Consider the following 24,430-nt stretch of genomic DNA (forward strand, 5'->3'; position numbering starts at 1 on the left):
ATATTGGTTTTTGAGGAAACTGTTGATTTTTGCTGACATTACACTTACATTATTTACATCCTGAAATAATGTAAGTGTAATAATAGTATTTTTTTCTGTGCAAGTTCACTTTATTTCAGCGAAAACATAGTCTCGATATGTATAGACGATAATCCATGAGGCTTAGAAGAATAATATGTTCCGCCTGATTTATAATGCGGCAATATTACGAAACGTTTATCTTTGAAACACCCATATCCTTCCAGGCAGCAATAATCTTAATATATGATGCCGCTCCTAGGCAATGAAATGTTCCCTGATTGGCGTGGAAGATGTGTGTGTGTGTGTGTGCAGGAATTCCCGAGAGGGTCGGGCTTTGAAAAACTTTTCTCATAAATCGGTCAAGTATAAAGATTTCGGACCCGAAAACGACAACTTTGGAGAGTAGATTATTGTTTTTCAGCTTATAAAAATTGTAGGGAATAATGGAATCCACAGGTTTCAACTCTCCAAAAGGAAAAGTTGGTTGTATCCTAAAAATATACTACCAAAAAAAGTCAAAAGTTTGTTTTGGTAGAATAATTACCAGTTTGGTTGTTGCCTGTTTTTTCAGCGGCTTTAAATCTCTGCAGATGTACCGTTTCAACATTCCTCTACATAAATCTTACAAACTTCACCACAATGCAGCTTTTGATTTATCGGCCCTTTGTTTATTTTCCACGTAACGTACTATAAAACGTGTAATCTAATTCGGTTAGCTGTTTGAACTACGCTCTACGTTTTCCTGTTAGTTTCGAATGATTACTTTCCGGTTTTCTATTTGAATTAGGATCAGGTTTGTTACAAATTAATATATTTACTTAAAATAGCACAGTGTGTAGTAATTGTACAGTCTATTATTACTCCAAGACTTGTTAAGTAAAACTGAAAAAAAAAAATATACAGTGTGTCCATAAAGTATGGAATACATTCGATTAAAATTCAGGAAATTATCTTTCAGAAAAATGCTCGGACCCGTATGTAATTATTTTTAAACTTGAATTTTTTGGGTAAAAATTATATATACAGGATGTTCTAAAATCGAGATACAAATATCCGTCGGGCCATAGGCCCTCATGCCGTCAGATTGTTATGGACTCTATAACCACAGTTAATACAACCGTGATCTTTACTGCCAACTCTCTAATGAAAGAGTAGTTACGCCATCGCATTTTAAATACGGATCCCTGCTAATTTTAGTTATTCACGTTGATGCTTTACTGACTTTCGTGTTTCCGGCCGTCGAATGTAAATATTTTGTTCATATTGTATTGTGTTTTACATTTCAAAAAAGCTGAAATGGGTAAGTATTTTTATTTTCAACTATGTATGTAATAACGTTATTTCTTACGTGTAAACCAGGTGGAAAGATGAAAATTACTTGCTTTTACTTTCCACCCGGGTGGAAATTTTTTTTGGTTGGTTTCTCAGGAAAAGTACTCACTTTCCACCCGGGTAAATGTCACTTTCTACCCAGGTGAATGTCAATATGCGTTTTGTCATATCTGGGCTTACTTTTTATAGTTAAGAGACTGTGCAGCCACCTCTGCAACAGCTCGCAGCTCAGGTGATGATGAGTAACATCTGCGTCTTCAGAAATCTCAATGTTAAAAGCACTTTAAGAAACGTTTCAGCTCAAAATATTAAAGACAGAATAGCACAATAATGACGTTGTCAAGATTGTAAACAAATCACCAGTCGTTTATTATGGTTGAAGTCATAACTACTCGTACCTATACTACCTTATTGTTAGAGACTATTATCAATCATGATTTCAACTGAATGATTTATTAAAAGTTCGATGAGATTTTGATAAATGATAATATTACGTATAATGATACCTAATTTCTCGACAGAAATCAAACACTTTCCACCTAAGTATGTTATATACTATTTCTCTGTTAATTAGTAAAATCAATGAGATACACTATGGTACAGTGGAATTTGCTTTGTTTTAATAAATTCCTTATTTGTTTATGGGCCACAATGAGACATAAATAAATGCAAGTTATTATCTGCTTACAACTTTTGTTTTTTAACGCTAAACTGAACTTGTTACTGAATATTTATTGCATATCAATTGTTCATCGTTCAATTGATTTTCTTTTAAGTAGTAACGATGTCAAGGGGATCAGTCTTTTATATCTGACCGTAAGGGGACGTTTTCAGAAAACTCATTGAGAACGTCTGTGGAAGCAGTTTTGAAAGGTGTTATAAATGAACGTAAAATTTCATTTAGAGAAGCTCCTTTACAGTATCACGTTAAGTATAGACACTCTTTAGATATGTAAAGAGAACGGGTATACATATACCTGTTGGACCGTATAGTTTTTTTAGATGATGATTTCCTAACCAGTTACGTATTAACCGATCGAATGAAGCTGGTAGAGGGATGGAAACCGAACATACAGGATCTAAAACCGCAGTGAGAAAGGAAGAATTTCCGAGAACTCCAAGTGAAGTTTCACCAACACCAAGAGAATTAACTCAACCTAATATGGGCAAATCGTCAACGTCCAATGTTAAGCATACTACAAACTCCGAAAATAACATAATATCTGGCAATCTCTAGAACAGTTCAATAAGTATTCCAAAGCGGGTACAAGAAAGTCTAAAAACGCACGTATCAAAGGACGAAGTTGCATTGTAACGGACAGCCCTGAAAAAGATTCTTTGACGCGAGAGGACATAAAAAACAACGCAAAATTTTCTTAAAGAAACGTTCACTTTTACGTAAAAAGATGAAAGTTATAAGGAACGAACCTTCGTCAGAAGATGAAGTTCCAGGTTCAAGGTTTGTAGAAGAGGATTCGGATGAGGATATACGATGGTCACAGACATTGGGTCCTCCTGTGTTTGAGAAATTATATAGAGAACCTATAATTGGTAATTTCGTGGTAGTCCATTTAGAAACAAAAAAGGAAGTTTTTATATAGGACAAGTTTATAAAATAAAAGATCATGAAAATGATGTGAAACTTAGCTATATCAGAAATGAAACATGAGCGTCACTTTGTGTTTCCTGTTGTTCCGGACGTGACATTGGTGTCAGTAGACAGCATAAAGATGATCCTACCTTTACCCACTTGCTTAGGAGATACAAAAAGACTTCAGTCACCCTACAAATTTGAACTAGATTTCATATTATTCAACATGTGTTAAGAAAATGTTCTTGTTTTATTGTGGCCTAGTAGCTGTTTTACAGTGGCCCATTGGTGGGCCACGTTTACACCGCGAGGACTAAATTGGTACAATGATCAAATTGAGTACCAATTAAATTTGGTACATCTGTGTTTTCAAGGTCCTTTTTAATCCAAAGGAGAGAGAGAGAGCATATTTTGATTGACGTTTGTGACAGAAATCTGTTCTGAAACAACAACAGCAACTTGGTTGAGAGTGAGTTACAGGATTTCAAATATTTGGATACTTATACCAAATAAAAATGAGTGTTTTAACCACAGTAGTGTCAACTTATTGTCTGTAAATTGAACAAGTATCAGTTGCTAAGAAAAACAAAGTTCTTCAAAAAGAGCATTTAAGAAACCTTATGTCAATGGACACAAGTCAATATAATCTTATGCCCCCCTAATTAAAATTACAAACAACAGGATTTGGAGTAAAATACGCAGCTCAGAAAACTGATTGAAAGGAATACCGCATTATGGATCACCTACAGACTTTTACGCTTTGCCGATCCGATGACATAGTGCGCATTAGTTCAAATATCCAGGAGCTTAAGAACAAGCAAGCTGCAAGTAAAGTAAAAAATAGCAAAAATAACTTTAGATGAATAGGTTGATGAATACACACATACATACATCTTGGTCATGTCATTAATTAAAAGTGAAGGAAAACCAAACGGCAGAGATTAAACGAAGAGTTTAATTCAATAGTAGCAAGTCTTGAAGTAAAGGCTGTAACCAAGAAGTACATCAATAGCTTTAGGACAATGCAAAGGGCCATGGAACGGTCACTGCTTGGTGTAAGCTTACGAGGTAAAATCCGCAACGAAGAAATAAGAAGACGAACGAAGATAGTGGACATAATACAACGAATCGCTAATCTTAAGTGGATGGGGCGTGTTGCCACAAGAAAAAAGCTTAAAATTTGCATTTGAAGTAAGTTTTCATAATTTTGAGACAAATTTCAATATTTTAGTCTTGAAAATAGTCTTAGATAGAGGACATTGATATTATTTCATGAAAATTATCCTGAAAACTAACTTTTCTTGCTTTTTACTTTGCTTCTGATTTTCTCAGGATTCTGGACTATTATTAGTGCTTCAAAACTGCTTTCAGCTTGGAAAATCGAGTTTCAAGACTATCTTCACCAAGTTATTGACACAGCAAACTTAAAAAACAATTTTCACATTTTTCATAGACTTAAAATGGCATTCCAAGCTTTGTCACTATTAAATCGACTTCTAGACACAAGTATGGACAGTGGGTCGGTGCAGGTTTCTTGGACCGATTTGCTTACCAACGTAGAAGTCCTTCAAAGAGCCAAAACAGAACGACAATCACTAACAAGAGTCGCGCTAAATTGCCTCTCTGGACCACGTAATGCGTGGAGAAAAATACCCCTTTCTATAACTCATTCTCAAAGGATAAATAGAACGAAAAAGACATGTTGGTGGGAGGCAGATGTCGTAGCTGTGAGATTGGTGAACTTTTTAGATTGGCAGAGGATAAAGAAGCACTTTCCACAGTAATCGCCAACATCCGGAGGACCGGCACACGCAAGGCACATGAAAAAGAAGTGTAGGCAGATGGGTATTAAGGCTTGTACACTGGAGACAACGGCAAATATAATGGACAGATAATGGCTGTCGAAGAAGAAGAAGAATGCCAAAACCATTTATTTTCGATTTTAAATTTACTGAAGTGAGTAACTGATACCATTACTCAATTTAATAGTCCCTTGGGATGAGCAGATTATTTGACAGTCCTAGAAAAAACAACACTTTTCACTTGTGTTCCATGTCTGAAAGTACTAGAGTTCTTCAATCTTGTATAGCAAATTTAAGTTTTCTCACCTGTGTATTGCTTTTTGTGTACAATAAAGTATACCAGCTAACTTACATGAGATCATAACCAAAAGAGGATCCCAAAAACGAGGAATGCTAAATGTGAAACTATACAATAAACGTCACATTTCAGAGAAATTATGCATCATATAACCATGTGATTACACACTTTGTGAGTGTAAAAGCTATGCTGGAGCCCGAGCATGATCCATATAACGTAGCGGCCCCAAAACGTTTTATGGATAACCAAAAATTGCAGTTTGCACTCCCATAATTCCGGCACTGCGGTCCATAACTTACGACCGCCAGAGTGCCGTAAGAGCAATTACAGCTGCAAATACAAAGATTAAAATTTTTTATTTATAATTCGGAGATCGTAAATCAGCCCGGAATGTATTCGGCCGCACTACCCAGAAATAATTTATTTTTGCGATTTCTCTGCTCTCAGTGACATTATACCGCCATAATTTTGCCTCAAGTGCAGTCTTAATTTACACAGAGACTCATTTGTAATCAAATTAGAACAAGCCACTAGAGACGGACACAAAAATTCACGAACATTTTCGAAAATATAGTTTGATTATAGTATTCGAAAATTAAGCGTAGGTACAGTTTTTGAGATATACAGGGTGTCCGGATTTAGAGGGTTTTGACAGGAAAACCCCAGTTCTTGGCTAGACAGAAAAAAACTAGTGTACATGTTAGAGCTCAATTTTTGAGAAAAGATTAATGGCAAAAACCGTATTTCGATATTTTCTCAATTCGCGGTGCTAGAGGGAGTTTTTCAAATTTTGCTCATTTTGAAAACTCCTCACAACTTTTTTGTTTATTAAAATATAATTATAATAAATAATTGGAAACAGGTCTGTTTTCTTAATTATTATATCTACAGTCCTGTTCTCGAAAGTGGACCATCACGTGACAAGGACAAATCTTACGAATTAAGACACGAACATACGTGTTTCTGAGACTGATTGCTACTAAGTTTATTTGGTCACGTGATGGTTAACTTTTGAGAATCAGACTGTATGTTATAAGATAGATCATCCACGTTAGGTCACATTGAACCGAAAGGTAAGTTAAAATCTTTTATTAGAAAACATTTACAAAAATAAATGTTAATAAAGCCGTTCTACTGTACGACTATGTGCTGATAAAGCTTAAGTAAATTAAGGTATAAGTGGCGTCAGGAAGTTATTTATCATTGTGGGTTGTAGAATATGGACGTCTTGTATTTTCCGACATTTCCTGATAATATGGCAATAAAAATGATATTGCTATATTATTCCAAAACGTTTTCATCTAAAACAGTTATTATCATTTCACACCTTTTAAGAGAAACGCTAAGCAAACAGAATATTATTTGTATAACAGAACAGGAAGGAGATTACCGTGACGTCTCAATACTCCAGCGGAAAGATCGTCTTAATTTAATCACATTTCCTTCCGATCTCTGGAGATTATCTTTCCAGTCATAAGTAGAGCCCTAACTTATCAGAAACGATACTGGCTTAAAGTGAAGTCTGTTCGTCGAGTCAGAGAGAAATTAAAATTAAATTTTACCCTCCAGACCCATTACAGACGTAATATATTTCACCACGTAGTGCTAAGCTCAAGAACGGGCGGAAATAACCCGCGGATTTTGTTTTAATTTTAATTTAGTTCATTTCCTTCTGCGTTGTTGAGACACGAAACGATAAAACCAGGTTAGAATGGTGGTCCTAATGAAATTATAAAAGCTACAAAAAAGGGAGATTGTTTTGGATGACTTTAGATGCTGGATGCAATTTTTGTTTTGTTCACGATATAAAGTTGTAAACATTTCTTTATTGTTACAACAACTACATTTTAGATAAAATAATGTTATTCTAGTAGCGATTTTTTAAAAGTAGCTATATACGTGGCCGTAAAGTTACAAAAAACGAATTCATTGACAATGGATGTTAAGATACAAAATAAGTATAAAAGCTAGAACTAAAGTGATTACTGATTTTATTCAGTAATGATTACGACAGTAATTTTACAACCAATGAACTTTTAGTATTAATTTATCTCATTAGAAGGTTAGTCGTGGTATTCCCGAGATACAAAGTACTTTTTCGAAAACACATTGTATATTTTTTGGAGGGTTAAATTTTAAACACTGGTGTCAACATGTTGCCAGATAGTACAAAACCTATTATATGACGTAAAAAAAATAAATCAAAATTATCCCAACTGTCACACGCACTGGATTGAAATTTAAAAAATTTATATCAGGAAATAAGAAATAAATAAAGAGAAAAACATATTTAGAGATAAGAAGAGAAATTAACATTTATAAACTAATACTTCAAAAACTCGCCCTTTTGGCTCAGCAAGTTAATGAGACGTGCGTTTATTACTTTTTCTACTCCTACAGGGATTATTATATTTTTATATTTACTTTTTCTATCTACAGGGGAATTCAGAAATGGTTTATTATTTCATTAATTTGCGAATCCGGGTTGCAGAATTCGGGACGACTACGTGGTATGGCACGCGACGGAGTCTTCTGACTGTCTCCTTTACAAACGGATGTCAAGCCTTATTTATACCAAATTGGTTCAGTGACGATTGTTTGTCGCTTGTTTTCCATATTCCTACATAGCAGCAGTGATCATTTGTCACCCGCTAAATATAGGAATGATGCATTACTTGCAACCTGATTGCAACCTTTCCTCGTGTATTTCTTAATTTTGCCATCTTCGAATATCTGCTTTAATTTAATAAATTTCTATTTTTTAAATAATACAAATTTCTATTCGTGACAATATGACTAATCTCATCGAGGGATTCCCTCAAAATTAACAATAATAACATAGAACAAGGAAGCTTATACAAATACTTGGGACACGAGATAAGTATTGGAAGAGACAATCAAAGACACGCCGGAAAATTAAGAACAGTTTTTCGATCCAACCTCCGAAGGTGTTTAAAAAAGAACCAATGCGTTCTCCCGGTTTTAACATACGGTTCAGAGACATCACAATGACCAAGAACAACATTCAGAAAAAACCAGTCATGCAACGTAAGATGGAGAGATCAATGCTGGGAATAATCGTTTGAGATAGAATCCCAAAGAGAACCCTCAGACACAACACAGGAGTAAGAGATGCTGTCGAGACCATTCTGCGTATGAAGTGGAACTGGGCGGGTCATGTGGCCAAGGTAACCGATGGTCGATGGACAAAAAAAAATGAAACAGAAGACACCCACCAGCCCGATAGAGTGATGCTATGGGGAGACTCGCTGGAAACTAGATGCTGATGGCACAGGACCGGAGGAAATGGCATAGTATGAGAGAGGCTTTTGTCCGGCAGTGAACAGTATAGGCTAATGATGATGATGATATCAGGAAAGAAATCACTATGAGTCAATGACTCTATATTATACAACGGTATTTTAAAACCTTTTGTATTAATTACATTTGGCTAAGGCATTTTCGAGATGCAGTTTGTTAAAAATTGCCAAAACCTATGCTGTAGCGATCTTTTTCTTCAGTAGTTTATTATTTAATATCATAATTTAGACGTTTATAACACACTTATTGTTACTTAATTTTACTCTGCTAAATAATAAACTGATTTCAGTATATAATTCTAATAATAATTCTTAATTTTTCAAACAGCTATAAACTGAGGTTTTGAAATATTTAAAAAAAAATCTGAAAGAATCGATAAGCAGATCTAAAGATCTGAAGTAGTCAATGATGAACCACCCTGTATATCCAACCATAAATCACCGATATCGATTTGTTGACATACTAGTTAAACTATTCAATTAAATCATAATTTGACGGTTCAATAAATTGCTTTCATTGCCCATATAAGATTTTGATTGGGCACTAAAACGAGTACCTCTCTAGAAACCATTATCTTTATTGTTCCCAGTCTCGGGGCGTCAAATAAATATCAGCGTCCCGTTTCCAGGAAACGTTCCTATGAATAATATTAAAATCAATTATATTCGAGTTACGTCTTTTGCACAGAAACGCGCGTCTATTCTATTCTATTCTATTATTTATGGAAGAGCGAGTGGACACCGGTTCGGTGGCGCAAAAGTCCGGATAAAAGGACACCTTTAAATATTTATACTGTTAATTATTTCGCTGACGCTTTTACTTATTAATAACACTACAGAAGGGAACATCGATGAATTTATTAATTTCCCGCTGGCCACCAACGAGGCGTCAAAAGGCTTTTTGGGTCGACCCCAAAATGAAATGTTGCCATTAATGAGTGTCGTGGCGTTTAAGTTATTTATTTGCGTCAGCCATTAGTTATCAGATAATTTTCAAGAGGAAAGTTACAATTTGGAACCAAAAAAACATCGTTAATCACAATTCAGGGAGTTTTAAATGATGAAAGAAGCTTACTATGTATTGCGTGACCAATTTGACTGCCAGTGATTCAATTGATGGCTGAGTGGGCTATTTACTTAATTAAGGCTTTGATTTATTGTCCGTATCGTGTATCACTTATATCGAGGTGGTTAATAGACTTATTTGGTTACACTTTTAGAGAAATCAAGCTTTGTCGTTTTTTTTGTTGAAATTAAATAAAAGTGTGTCATACACCTCTTCTTCTTCGTCGTATCTTCATGTCTGAAGCAACATGACACTGTGGCTACTTGCAGCTCGGAACCTTACGCTTCCAAAGGTGGCGATCGTCAGCCTCGCGGAGATTCGTTTGCAATGGTTGACCCGTGATGTTCCTTACTTGGTCACATAAGTATATACCTATAACACAGCGCTTTCGCTAGTTCGTTTTCCAGCCAACGTGACGGAGATCGGCCTCTGGGTCTTCGGCCTTCTACTTTGCCCTGTACTATAAGTTTCTCTAGGTTATCCTCATATTTTTGCGTGTGATGTGTCCAAAATATTGAAGGATTCGTCTGCGGCAGACGGTAGATAGTCGATCCGTGATGTCGAGTTCATTAAGAATTGACGTTTGTTCTTCTAGCCGTCCATGGAATGCGCAACATTCTTCTCCAGCACCACATTTCAAATGCGTCGAGGCGGTGTCTATCAGCCGCTTTAATAATTCATGACTCGGATTCGTACGAAAATATAGAGAACACCCAAGATCTCACCAGAACCATTTTTGTCTTTTTGGTTATCCCTCTGTCTGTCCATATCTTTCCCAGGTTCAACATAGCTGCCCGCGATAGTCCTATATACGTCTTCTTATCTCCGCCACGCAGCCTTCTGTGTTCGTTATTAAAGACCCCAAGTAGATGAAGTCATTAACCGTTTCGATATTTGGAGGCAGATTGTTTATCTGTACTGCGTTACTTCTATCAATTACCATGAACTTTGTCTTGTCGAAGTTAATCTCCAGACCAAGAGTCCGACTCTTATCAGCGACCCTTCCAAGCATTCTTTGCTATTAGAGTGGTGGAGATGCTGCAGCAAGCACAACCGTGTCATCAGCAAAGCGTATGTTGTTTGCGCAAATGTCATTGGACTTGATGCCCTCTCTCACATCCTCGAATGCTTCCCGAAAAATCGCTTTGGAATATATATTGAAAAGAAGGGGCGACAGAACACAGCCCTGTCTCACTTCCCTCCAAATCCCCTCCATATATAATAGACGATTACCTGGATAATTTTACTGATGCAGTTATAGAACTAGAAATGGATAGTAATAATTTTAGCAGAAATAAACTGTAAAGTTTTGCTATTAGAGCAGCAGGTTAGCCACGTGATTTGCCGCTAGCGTTTTCGGATTAGTTTATAGTCCATTTGACTTTATTAACGAAATTGCTTGAACTAATAATCAAATTACCAAAATTCATTTAAGAAAAATGTTATTCAATTAAAACAATTTGATTAAATTAACTAAAAAAAACAGTTTTTAACCTCTTGAGAGCATCTTATTGCTTCATAACAAGAGATATTGTTTAAGATTTTATTTGCCACTTACGTACAAATGTAACTGTATTTCTGTAGATTTTATTTTTTTTAAACTAATGTCAAGGTAACGTTAACTTTAGCATAACTTGGTATAATCTTTACAGTTATAACTAACAAGAAAACGTCAAGTTCGCCTTTTGGAACCGAGATATTTGGCGGGAAAATTCCCCAGCTTTAGCCTTAAAATCGGAATGCTTTTACCTGGTCTTTTGCATGCCTGCCGTCTCATATATGATTATTGAGAAATGTTCTAGCTGGCTTGCAAAGCCTTTTTGTTGCACGTTCAGCCAGAAAAGCTCCTTAAGAATTTGAATAATCCCCCTGGCAGGAAACTGCTAACTTTCGCTCCGGTTCGTCTAGATGTCATTGGCCGGTATTTGTCGTGCACATTCTCGATTGGCAATCGCTCGAAAAACTCCATAATTTTTCTGGTTAATAAAGCATCCGGAAAATTTACATTAAGTGGGCTTTCACACCAAAGTAGCATGCCACGTGCGACATGCTGCCTAAAAGCAGTAAGCATGCTACTTATTTTAAAACATATGTAAATGAATGGTCGGTTTCATACTGGAATAGCGTTGCATGTTGCTACTTCGGTATGAAAGAGAACATTAATTTACATATGTTTTAAAATAAGTAGCATGCTTTCTGCTACTTATTTTAAATGCTACTTTGTTGTGAAAACCCACTTAGGGTAAACAGACCAATTTTTAATATTGATATAACTGTGATAGAACAAGAGTTGAGTTACTAGTTTTACTTTACTGATAATAAACTCAAAACTGTCACGGACCTGTAATATTTATATTTGTTCAAACGGTCGTGAAGTGCTGACTTTCAAAAAAACCACTGGATAACACAGCGCTTTCGCTAAGTTACTGAACAGAGAGTACGTACTCTTTGGTATGTTTGAAACTAGTAGTTTAAAGTCGTAATATACGTTTAGTTTTGCTTCTTGCTGGAGCACTTCTAGATTAACAATTTATAATTCTAATACTGCCAGGATGTGATCTGTATGTGACACTATAGTAAAAAATTTACACATAGAAGCCACTAAGCCTAGTTTGACTGGTAAAGAGAGATTCCTCTGAGAACGCAAATTAAAAACTACTTTATAGTATGTGGTTTAAACGTAGCAAACATTGTTATTCCTCTCACGAGAAAATCCTTACACCATATTATTGTTCTGTTTTATGGTTTGTAATCTTAACCGTGGGGTCGAAGTTATCCCTTAGCAACGTTAACGGAAACAGTTTCCGTAAAAAATTCATAAAACGGCTTATTTTTAGCTTAGTAAGCGTATTAAAGCGAATTAAGGCTCCCTTAAATATGACATAGCAATTCTCGGAGGTATAATAAGACCGTTTCGTTATCGCGTCTTTCCGGTTTTATTTTGTTTTACGCCGACCATTTGACCCCCTCAAGGCAGGAATTTTAACCGCATAAATGAATAAATACATAAATAAATACTCGGTTTAATCTGAAAAGCGCGAGGCTGCGTATCATCCATATAATATGTTGTGTTCTATTAAGTAAATTGACTGCGCAGTTTTCTAAAAGCCTCAACGTTTATGATTTTTATGGTTTAAACTTGGGCTAAGAAAAATTTTAATGGTTTCGTTCATTTTGACGCTCTACCCAGCAATGTGACCTTATTTGACAGTTGACCCGACATTTAAGTGTTTATGTTGACCTGTCTCTGGAAGTAACCAATTAAGTGCCTCGGGGATGGTTAGAGAAATTTTAAGGATATGTGAAAACAATTAAAACACTTGTAATACTCCACAAGATGGATTTCAATAAATTTCATCCAAAAAATAAGCTTCGAAACGTTTTAAAACTTTTAAAAGCCCAAGAAAGTCTAAGGTAGAACTCAGAAAACGGCCACTGAGAAGGTCGTGTTTATAGGACTGTTCGAAGAGAGAATCTCCAACTAGTAGTCAGAGAAATAGATACATCCATTGACCAGAAGTCAGAAAACGTCATAGTCACGTGAGGATTCAACCAATGAAACTTGACATTTACTGTTTCTGAGTTGGAAACCAGTCAGGGATTGCCTCTGCGAACAGACCTTAGATGTGTGTCATTATTTATTATTGTAACCTTTTTTGAGGTCTTGTGTTTTGCACCAACTTGTTGACCCAAAACCATATTAGTTTTGTAGAAAATGAAACATTGTGCTTTGATTAAATTACTTTTTTTGTATTTCAATCTCCGTAATTACTAACATCATTCTAATAAGCAAAAAATCGAGTAGGTTATGGTTCTTATGGTTGTGGCTCAGTACTGAAGTGAGTGAAGCTATTTTTAAGGTAATAACATTCTACTATAATAAATTTTCAATAAAAGGACCATCAAAAATATGGTTAGACAGCTTTTATTGACCTTATGTCTTAAATTCCTCGTCGCATTATTTCAACACACTTTCCTGTGTTTTTGTTGTCAAATTTCCACTCAAAGCATAACCGAACATGGCTTAACCAAACCTCCGAGTTTTTGGCACTAAAAATTAACGTTTCCTGGAAATTTGCCTGCGAAAGTAATAACGTTAAATTTACCACCAAATAACCTTCTTTGCCTCAAATATAAGAGACGCCCGAAGCGGGTTTACTTTAGCTCCTTCCCACGTACGGCAAACAAAAATATCTGGAAAACGGTTAAAGCGTTACGGGCGCGGTTTGGTCCTTCGTGTACAAATATCAACGTTCGAAGTCTGCCTATAGGCTTAGGTGTTTGCCTATTCATTTTTTTACATGATTGGCTTCTTCCTTCTATCAATTGGCTTTAGGAGTAAATCGAATTTCATGATTTCACAGTAAAAAGAAGAAGAAAAATTAAACAGCAAACAAGTACAGTGGGACAATTTCTAATAGTGAAACTTGTTACGAACTGCACATGTGTTACTAATTTAGAAAAATGGTCAGTTTGGCAACGTTGCTAAAATATAACCACTTATTACTAGTTTCAGGAAAGTTTGACAACGTTACGGCTTAACGTCTTCTATCAAATTCATTCATTAATTTTTTTAAGTAACTTTTTAACTTCAATTGCTGTTTTTGCTCTTTGAAAGCTTCAACTAGTTTTCTAGATTGAGCATTAGCATTCTCAGCAACATCTCTCCTAGGTTGTCCAAAAATCTGTCTTGTCTTTTGTCAGACTTCTTCAATCTTAATGGTGGTTTTCTGAAGCATCTTAGTTTAAAGTGTCATTTTGCAACGTCAGTGGATTTCGATTTCACATAATCAACGCTTTTTCCAATCTGTCTTGTAATTTGCTGTAAAATTGTCCAGTCGTCTTTTCTGCATATATGCTATCAGCAGCTTCCTCCCAATCTTAGTATACACTAAGGTATATTGTGTCGTGTCCAGGATGAGGAGGAATGAGGAATATGGGGATCAGTACCGTGTTTAAAAAATGAAGTTGATGATAGAAATTGAAAAAAATTGACGACGCCAGTTTAAAGAGCATTAAAAGTGGATCTCCCTATCTTTTTCAAAAACCAAAAAGAAATTTGACATTTTCTAAATGTCATTTCATTAACGCTATGATTACGCAACTTTCCTCCCATTTAACCAAATCTTTTCAAGATATCCATAGTGACGCTTTTCTTAATCTGGACACACTGTATACCTATTACCTTGGGAGGTAGCAAATACAAGGTGATTCACAATGATGGTATATTAGAAGTATCTAGAAAACGACTCAATATTTTTTGTTGAAATTTGGAGTGTAGCCTAGGTTGGGTTCTCTTTATCTAAAATATTTTGGACTTTGAGGTGCTTCCAGATCAGTCGGAAAGAACACCAACTTTTTATTTTCAAATAGAACACCCTGTTTCTAAACTCATTATTGAATTCCTCGCAAGAAGGCTAGTAATTAATGTTGATACTTCCCTATACCTACATTGCACTGTTTCTTAGATATTTCATAAAAATGGTGGGCAAAACGGTGGTCTAAACTTTAATTAAATTTTCAAGTCCTGACAGGATTGCTGATGTGACCTTTTGTCTTCAGTTAGACAATACTACATGGTTGAGAAGCCCAGAGACTGGAAATGAAAAAAACCGACAGGGTGATCAATATTTACCTTTTAGTCGGACCGATAGAAAAACTGCCATAAATTCGTTTTTTTAAATGGATCCAATCCAAAAAACATTAAATTTAGAACAAATCCATGTATACATTACCTATACCTAACTTTAACTGTTTCTGACTTATTTACTAACAGTTTTTCATTAGAGGGCGCATACAATCGTAATCCATATATGAATACGGACAACTGCTTGTGCTTAATGACTAGTTGTCGTTTCTATAACTGAAACATGTTCTGACAAATATTTGTCAAATTCAACACAAGTGTGGTGTGAGAAAAGTTAGGTATAGGAAGAGTATACATGGAATTATTCTAAATGGAATGTTCTTTTATCATAATAACATTCTTTAATCATAATACATTGGTGGATCCCTTAAAAATAAACTGACTGCTGACAGTTTTTCTATCTGTCCGACTAAAAGGCAAATATTGAACACCCTGTAAGTTTTTTTTTCATTTAACCATGTGGTATTGTCTAACTGAGGACAAAAGGTTACATAAGTAAAACTTTCAGGACTTGAGAATTTAATTAATGTTTAGACTACCGTTTTGCTGACCAATCCACCATTTTTATGAAATATCTAGGAAACAATGGAAGATAGGTTTAGAAAAGTATTAACATTAATTTTCAGCAAGGAATTTAAAAATGAGATTAGAAACAGGGTGTTAGATTTGAAAATCGAAAGTTAGTGTTTCCTTCCGACTGATCTGGCAACACCTCAAAGTCGAAAATATTTTGGATAGAGAGTTTGGACCCAACCTAGGCTACACTCCAGATTTTAATGAAAAATATTACTAAACTCTATAATAAAAAGGTCTAAATAGTTTGTCAAGTGATTTAATTTAACTGAACATGTTTCCAACTGAAATAGGAGAGAGTAATCACGAAAATAAAAATTTATTCTGCACAAGACATTTATGTTTTTGAGCACAGTTTTTAATATTTAGGCCGAAAAATGTCAACATTTATTTTAAAAAAAATTTGTTACTTACACAAAATTTAGTTACATTGAGAGACAAAGTCGGATTAGCATAAATTATTACTAGGCCATTTTCAGAAAATTACCACCATTACGTAAACATCCGCCGAGCGAAATTAAATTTATTCTCAGTCAATAAAAGTTAAACGAAATTTAAGAGAGAATGAGAGAGAGTTTCAATTTTCTTACGTTAAATATGTTAATTTAATACCGGCAAATTTCAATTTCTTGCTGAAACTTGTCTAATTGCTGCGTGTCCCATTAAGGGGCAAATTGAATTTCTTCCCTAGAAAATGGGGAATTCTTAGAGCTCGAATCAGATGAGAAAAGGCCACCGCATCATCAATGACGCAGTTTTTAAAACTATTTCTTTCTCCTTCTACAGTTGCCGTCGCATTAGATATAATCAGAGGCGTCCTATTAAAATATTCCCGAAAATAAATTGTTAAGCGGTCAAAAAGCCACTTGGCAACGTAGTACGGTTTTTACTTGGACACAATTAAAACAGATGCGGCAGCGGCCAGGGACAGATGGACCTTTTTATATGCTTTTACTAGCCGGCACTCTAAACGGTGTTGCCAAGTTTAAAAAAATGTAGTGGCGAACAGGGAGACTTAGGGGGTTAGGTTAGGTTCCGTTTTAGTCTGGTGTTTTGGTTGTATTGTTGATGGTCGCAGTTGAAGTTCACACAGTGTTATGAATGAAAAACGTTATTTTGTCATAATGTCTTCCAAAAAGGTTGGAAGGAAAGGTGTTATCATACACAGCCAAGGCCGTGAAATCGTCAGTAACGTCTTACAATTTATGAAGAAAGAAGCAGAAGGAGTTTCCATTCCTTTGAAAAACTTTTTGTCTTTTATTTTCTTTATTAAAAACGAAGAAAACGTTTCATTTTAGAGCTCGAATCAGATGAGAAAAGGCCACCGCATCATCAATGACGCAGTTTTTAAAACTATTTCTTTCTCCTTCTACAGTTGCCGTCGCATTAGATATAATCAGAGGCGTCCTATTAAAATATTCCCGAAAATATATTGTTAAGCGGTCAAAAAGCCACTTGGCAACGTAGTACGGTTTTTACTTGGACACAATTAAAACAGATGCGGCAGCGGCCAGGTACATTTGGACCTTTTTATATGCTTTTACTAGCCGGCACTCTAAACGGTGTTGCCAAGTTTAAAAAAATGTAGTGGCGGACAGGGAGACTTAGGGGGTTAGGTTAGGTTCCGTTTTAGTCTGGTGTTTTGGTTGTATTGTTGATGGTCGCAGTTGAAGTTCACATAGTGTTATGAATAAAAAACGTTATTTTGTCAAAATGTCTTTCAAAAAGGTTGGAAAGAAAGGTGTTATCATATACAGCCAAGGCCGTGAAATCGTCAGTAACGTCTTACAATTTATGAAGAAAGAAGCAGAAGGAGTTTCCATTCCTTTGAAAAACTTGTTGTCTTTTATTTTCTTTATTAAAAACGACGAAAATGTTTCATTTTACTGATAAAATAATAGCACGCCACTGACTGGCTGCAACAACTTGGAAAGTAACGAGAGCAGCAATATTTAAAGCGAGACGTACAGAGATCGTGACATCATCGTTTGATGACGCCTGTGGCCTTTTCTTAGCTGATTCGAGCTCTAACAATCTCCGGCGATGTAAAGCCTGGGCTCTGGCTTATTAGACGCGCAACTTTACGTTTGAATGCAAATCTGCGCTTTTGAAGTTAGTAAGAGGATAAGTAAATAAAATAGTAAGATAAAAAGTAAATAATAATAGTAAATAGTAAATCTGTCGTTAGGATGTTCACAATATTGTTAAATGATTTTTATTATACGACTCTGGAAACTATCTATTTCTCGACTGATTCATAGTCGAGAAAATAAATAAAAACATTTTTTTTTAACAGTCTGGAGTGTTATATTACTGTCCAATATGGAATGATTGGTTATGCTGATTTTATGCAACAATATGAGCTCAAGTTGCAGCTAAAATCGGTTATAACACATTGACATTTTTCCAGTGCGCTTTAAATAAAATGTCATAATACGACAACTACCAGCATGAATATCGATATAAATAGTCAAAAACACGTTTTTTTCTTGGTTTTCCGCTAATTTGCTTAACGTTTTTTAAATGTTGATTTGATTACTTCTCCTCTTAAACATTTTATTCAGAAGTAGGAGTATGAAACTGATTTCATTTTTATTATCCATGTTCTTTTAACAGAATTTGTTAAATTTAAGTTAACGAAGCTAAAACGAAAGTTCAAATCAAGCAAAATAATTCCCTAATGGCTAATGTGGGTAACAAACTATGAGCATGTAGAGATGGCAAAATTTATCTGTCAAATACACACAAATTGTAAAGATACAATATACGAGAGTTGCCAAATTTACGTAGCCACTAAAAGATCAGCAAAAATATACAGGGTGGTCTAGTTTTAAATGTGAATAATCCACTATCCGATAGTTCATCAAACAATAAGCTGACATGCATTATGTCATTTTGCTGAAAAACGCTTCCTAATGCAAATACAGTCCTCCAAAATTTAGTTTAAAAAATCGTTTCTTTACTATAATTGTCAGGCTGTTGGAGCAATTTTGATCAAATTTTGAACCATTACTTATGAAATGAATGCTCATTATATGATGTGAATGACGTTTGTCCAACTTGTTAAGTGGCGTAAATAGAGGGGGATGGTGTTCATTTTCCCACTCTATTTACGCTATCCCAAAAATTACCCTCCACCTTCGGTGTCGTGATCTTTCGCCAAAAAAATAAGAAAATAAACTCATGCAGTTATGAGATAACAAGTTTTCATGCAAAATTATCAGTAATTTTTATGCACTCGTGAAATTACTACCGATAAGCTTTTTTTCAATGATTGTAGAGTAAAAAAGTTGGTTGATATGCACTGATTTTCAGTCGTCTAGTTGGCACAGACAGTCAGTTTAATTTAATTAATGTATTTATATCACATTGCGATAAGACGCAATAGAGATATATGACATAAAGTGTGTACTGTACGTAGAAATGAGTTATTTGCCTGTAAATTGCCTCATGCGGTATCACTATTAAATTAAGTTCACATGTGCAGCATTTGCGTAAATCGGAAAACAGTAAGAGGTTTGTGAATGGTCAAGAAAAAGCAGCTTCCTGCAGCTTGCTGTTTTTCTTGACCAATCACAAACCACGACTAGTGCTGTAATTTACGTAAATGATGCACATGTGGACTTATCATCAACGTCAAAAACATCCGGATATAGGTTAATTTGTCAACTTACTGCAAATATCTAATAACGCACGGCGCTAAATCAAGTGCCATATCTCTCTAATAATAAAATCAATCATTAGCTAATTTTTAGCTAGTTATTTTCAGTTCAGACCTGTACTAGGATTTTCACAATCGTCCCACAAAAATGTACTCTAATAATTAATGCATTTAATATGTTTTAATCCTGTCCTGGACTATACTGACACTGGACACAAATTAATGTGAAAACAACACTAGTAAAACAAAATGTCAAAGACTTGTTGAGTGTTAAGTTGGTTTCATCCATAACTTTAAATCATGATAAAACTTAAAAATGGTGTAATTACAACGCCTGACATTGATTTCGACGAAAAATGCGGCGGATTTGGCATTTTACTATTCCAGCTTTGTGTAGAAAATAGCAACAAAGTCGCCTTGGTAAGTCAAATATTTATGAAGGTTGACTCAACCAACCTTAATTTTTCCAGATTAATTCCAGTAATGATGAATTTGAAACCTACAATACCCTGTTGCAGAAAAGTTTATCCACAGCCAAAACCCTTCAAAATAGAGGCCTAAACAGAAATGATTTAGTGGCAATCTGTTCTAATAAGGAGAACATCAATGCCAACGTTATTATTATTGCTGCCCAGTTCCTGGGTTGTATTTCTTATAGTCTTGAGCCCCGGTTTTCAATGGAGGAATTTGTGGAGCTTCTGGAACAATCTCCACCTAGAATACTGTTTTTTATAGGTTGGTGGTAAAACACAACACCTTATTCCAGCTAAATACAGTTTAGAGCAGGCTAAACCAATGCTGACTAAAGCGCTAAATCACTTGGAGTTGACACAAATTGTGCTGGTGCAATTAGATCAGCAGTTTGAAGAAGAGTTTCTACAATCATCAACTGACAATATAAAACTTGTGCATGTGGATGATTTACTTGATACCTGCATGATTCATTTCAGTAGCGGAACCACTGGTACTCCAAAGCCTATCTGTCTAAATCATTACTATTTCTTGGCTCTCAAAAAATCAGTAGCGTAATTAATCTAACTTAATTATTTAACTGGCACCAACACACTAGATGTAGTTTCAGCATCAAACCTTACACACAGACAAACCAATTTTGTGATACCATTCTTGGTCCAGTTTCATTGAGGTACTCTAACTGGTACTGGATGTCAGCATCTTTAGAAATGGTAATTTTCATGTTAAATGGTGGTTGCAGGGTGCTTAAAGGTACTTTCAAACCGGAAGAGTTCTGGTGCTATCTTGAGAAGTATCACGTAAGTTGTCCATAAATAATACTGCTAAACTAATAAAAAAATTTAAAACAGGTGAGTGACGTTATGTTAACTCCCACCCAGTGTATTCAGCTCATAGACTATAAAGATACTAGTAACATATGCAACTTAAAGAAAGTCGTTATATCAGGTCATGTGTTGCATAGAGACTTTGTTGAATCTCTCTGGAAAATGTTTCCAGGTAGGAACAAATGGTATACAGAGCGTCAAAATTTAAATTCAATTTTCTTGCGTGGTATTATACAGGTGTGTCTGTTTCTCAAGCTTACGGCCTAACAGAATGTGGTGAGGTCACGGCTTTTAACTTGGACCTAACCCACCATAAAACATTACAGTCCCATAGACCTCAAAGTTGTGGATTACCAGTTCCCGGTCTCTCCTACAAGGTACTCTGTTTCGCTGTATTATAGTACATTGCTTCCAACTATAAAAGTTGCAGGTAGTAGATCTTGAAACTGGAAGAAATTGCGGACCTAACCAACCTGGTGAACTATACCTAAAAGGTAAAAAACTGTTCAATGGCTTCTACAAGAAAAACTGTTCAAACTCCTTTGATGATGGAGGTTTTTTTAAAACTGGAGACTTGGTGCACTATGATGACAGTTTTTGCTTTTTTATTCTGGACCGGATAAAAAGTATTCTAATGTACTGTTTACTCTAAACATCAACAATCTGGCAGTAACTTAGTTTAAAAAACAGATGGAATAATTGGTTTATTTATCCTCATCATATTGAAAATGTATTGCTGAGCCATGCCGCAGTCCAACAAGCTTTGGTTATTGGAATACCACATAAAACTCAAGGCGAAAGATTAATGGGGGTGGTTATGCTGAAGGAGAGCGCTGATGATGTGACAGAGAAAGAACTGGAAAAGTTTGTTGAAGAGAGAGTAGAAGATCATAAAAGGTGGCTAATTACTGATAACAAGTGGTGCAGTATTTTAATAAAATGAAATTGTTTGTTGTTTTAGGTTAAGGGAAGGTGTCAAATTTGTAAAAAATATGCCAACTACAGTTTCGGGGAAAGTAAACCGGTTTAAACTGAAACACATGATATTAAATACTTTTTTTTCTTAATTTTTTTCTTTAGTTCCGTATATTCTCCAATATTCTTATGAAACATTTTAACATTAATTATTATCATTTTAAACCAACAATTTGGTGGAGATATTATATTGACGATGTTTTCTCAATATATTCATTCGGTGATTATCTCTCATCTCAACCAATTTACAACAGAAACCGTTACAGAAACTAAACCAAATAACGAAGTTCCATTCTTAACCATGCTAATGAAAAAAGACATAAACAGATTTGAAACAAAGGTATACAGCAAACCAGACAAACAGATACTTAAAAACTGTGAATTCAATCATATCATAATGGTTAAAAAATGAATTGTAAAAAGTTGATATGATAGAGCCAAAATTATGTGCATGAACAATTATTAGGTATAGAAAAATTGTTCTTAAAAATGTTCTAAAATTGATACATTTATTAATCCGTAAATCTTTTAGAAATTTAGAACAGGCAAAACCATCTGGAAATCAGAATTAATTTTTTATACTTGCCTTAGATTTTAGAGATATTTGACACAATCAAACGAATCGCTAAAAAATATATCAGAACAATATTCAGAACCCAAAACATAATAAAAATCACACTTTACACACACTATTAAGACAAAAATTACGATGAAAACGAATCTACAAGAAATGTGAGGTGAAAGTTGGTTAAGTCCAGATCTGTTGAGAAGTGAGATTGACCAGAAAACGACCCGCTGAGTGTGATACTCTGAACCAAATGGTAATACCGTATAGGACTTAGAATAAGGAGCTGAACTGTAGAGAGGAGCCTAGATAGAGAATCGAATCGAATAGTAATATGTGATTTATTATTTATACAAAGGTTTACTATATTTCTAGATATATTTTATCTATACAGGGTGTCTCAAAATTACGTGGCTAATAAAACCTTTTTTTAAATGCGATGCCATATTTTTTATTGCACATTTGAATTCTACGATAAATTCTAGACCTATTTGAATCATATATGTTTTGTTTCGATATTCAGTTGTTTTCTGTCTAATAAACTCTTGATTTGATTGAATTTAGACCACACAAATACAAGCTTTATTTTTAGGTTTAGAAGAAAACTTTCCATACGAAAATGATAGATACAAAGGATACTACTATATTTCTAGATAAATTTCAACTATACAGACTGTCCCAAAAATTGTTGCTTAGCGTATTTGATTTCAAACCGTTTAAAATAATACCAACTTTGAAGTTTATTTATAACTTGATTAACTTATGCTTACTTGAAAAAGAGCATTAATTTATATAATTAAAAAATAACAGTACAACGTGATTTAATAAACTTTTTCAATCTTATTAATGCATGATTTTTCATTTGTTTTACTTTAATGAACGGTTTTATTATAGACAACCGAATACGCTCATAGTATAGTTCTATCTTTTTTCATTTGTATTAAATAAACAGAAATAGAGGAACAGTAATTATCACCAGTCAGTTAAGTTCACATCCGCTATAAACCACAGAGCTACCTGTCATTGTCATTATCAAATGACATGACAGACATGGCTTTAAATTAAAGCTTGTAATGGGGTGGTTTAAGTTAAAAGTTAAGTTAAAAACAATTTAATATCGATACCGAACATATTAGTCAAATAAGCCTAGAAATTATTATAGAATACGAATTTGCGTAAAAATTGCTTTGTTAAGTTTGGTTAGCGACGTAATTTTGAGGCACCCTGTATAGATAAGATTCATCTAGGAATATGGTAGACTTTCGTATTGAAAGTTTTGTTCTAAAACTAAAAATAAAGCTTGTATTGGGGTGGTCTAAATTCAATCAATAACCCCGTTGTACTAGACTTCTGCAGGGTTAAAAGTTTTAGATTTGATTTAGATTACCAGAAAACTCTAGAACCATTTTGAAGGTTGCATAGACCTCTAAATGTTATTGGTAATCTTCTAAAAAATGCCAGTCTTCTACAACTGTTGTAAACTTTCCCAGAGCTGTTCTAAATTACCAGAAGCCTCTAGGACCATTTTTAAAGTTCCATAGAGTTCTAAATGCTATTGAACACTTTTTACAAAGTGCCAGCAGCGTCTACAAGTGTCTTAAACCTTCCCAGACTTGTTTTAAATAGTCAGAGATCTTTAGGACCATTTTGAAAGTTTTATAGATCTTTAAATACTATTGAGAATTTTCAAAAAAAAGTGCCAGAAACCTCTACAAGTGCCTTAAACCTTCCCAGACTTGTTTTAAATTGTCTAGGACAGTTTTAAATATGCCAAAGAATTCTGTATGCTACTCAGAACTTTCTGAAAAGTACCAGAAGATTCTACAACTATCTTTAACTTTCCTGATTCAAATTACCAGAGGCCTCTAGGTACATTCTGAAGTGCCCGAGCTTTCTAAATAATACTGCAAACCATTTAGAAATTGCCAAAGTTCTGCAAGTGTCTTAAACCTTTCCAAGAATTGTTTTAAATTGTCAAAAGCTTCTAGATCCATTAAAAGAGTGTCAGAAGCCTCTGCAAGTGTTCTACACCTTCTAAGGATTGTTTAATTATTGTATATCAACTTTTATTGATTGATCCTATACTTAGGTTTTAACCTAAAACTATAATCAGTTTGACAATCAAACCATATCACATTTATGCCTCTTTCACCGACATTTCTAAATCGATTTTAAGTAAAACCCAAGCTAAGTTGAGGTTTGACTATGACAGAGCAGCTGCAAAATAACACAGTCTAAACTAAACTTATCTAAGCTGTCCTTAAACTCAACTTAGCCAACA

The 24,430-nt window shown here is 34.7% G+C and overlaps 1 protein-coding gene and 1 long non-coding RNA gene across 2 annotated transcripts in view; one reads left to right on the forward strand and one right to left on the reverse strand.

The window, feature by feature from the left end:
• Window positions 1-217: 217 nt before the first annotated feature.
• The window catches only part of LOC145725108 (uncharacterized), a 150,293-nt gene continuing 126,080 nt past the window's right edge, over window positions 218-24,430 (reverse strand). The window contains exons 2-3 of the long non-coding RNA XR_014177170.1: window positions 1,370-1,760; window positions 218-1,312 (exon numbers count right to left, since the gene is read on the reverse strand). This is a non-coding gene — a long non-coding RNA (uncharacterized LOC145725108). The remainder of the gene's footprint in view (window positions 1,313-1,369; window positions 1,761-24,430) is intronic.
• On the forward strand, window positions 19,184-22,589 carry LOC145724463 (luciferin 4-monooxygenase-like). The gene is made up of 9 exons (XM_081972754.1): window positions 19,184-19,731; window positions 19,782-20,046; window positions 20,093-20,336; window positions 20,387-20,582; window positions 20,634-20,781; window positions 20,847-20,986; window positions 21,040-21,245; window positions 21,300-21,506; window positions 21,571-22,589. The coding sequence occupies exons 1-9, from the start codon at window positions 19,612-19,614 to the stop codon at window positions 21,674-21,676; spliced, it is 1,632 nt and encodes a 543-aa protein (XP_081828880.1). The 5' UTR covers window positions 19,184-19,611; the 3' UTR covers window positions 21,677-22,589.

Source organism: Ips typographus, linkage group LG2, assembly GCF_016097725.1.
Source record: "Ips typographus isolate SLU linkage group LG2, UJ_Ityp_2.0, whole genome shotgun sequence".
NCBI lineage: Eukaryota > Metazoa > Arthropoda > Insecta > Coleoptera > Curculionidae > Ips > Ips typographus.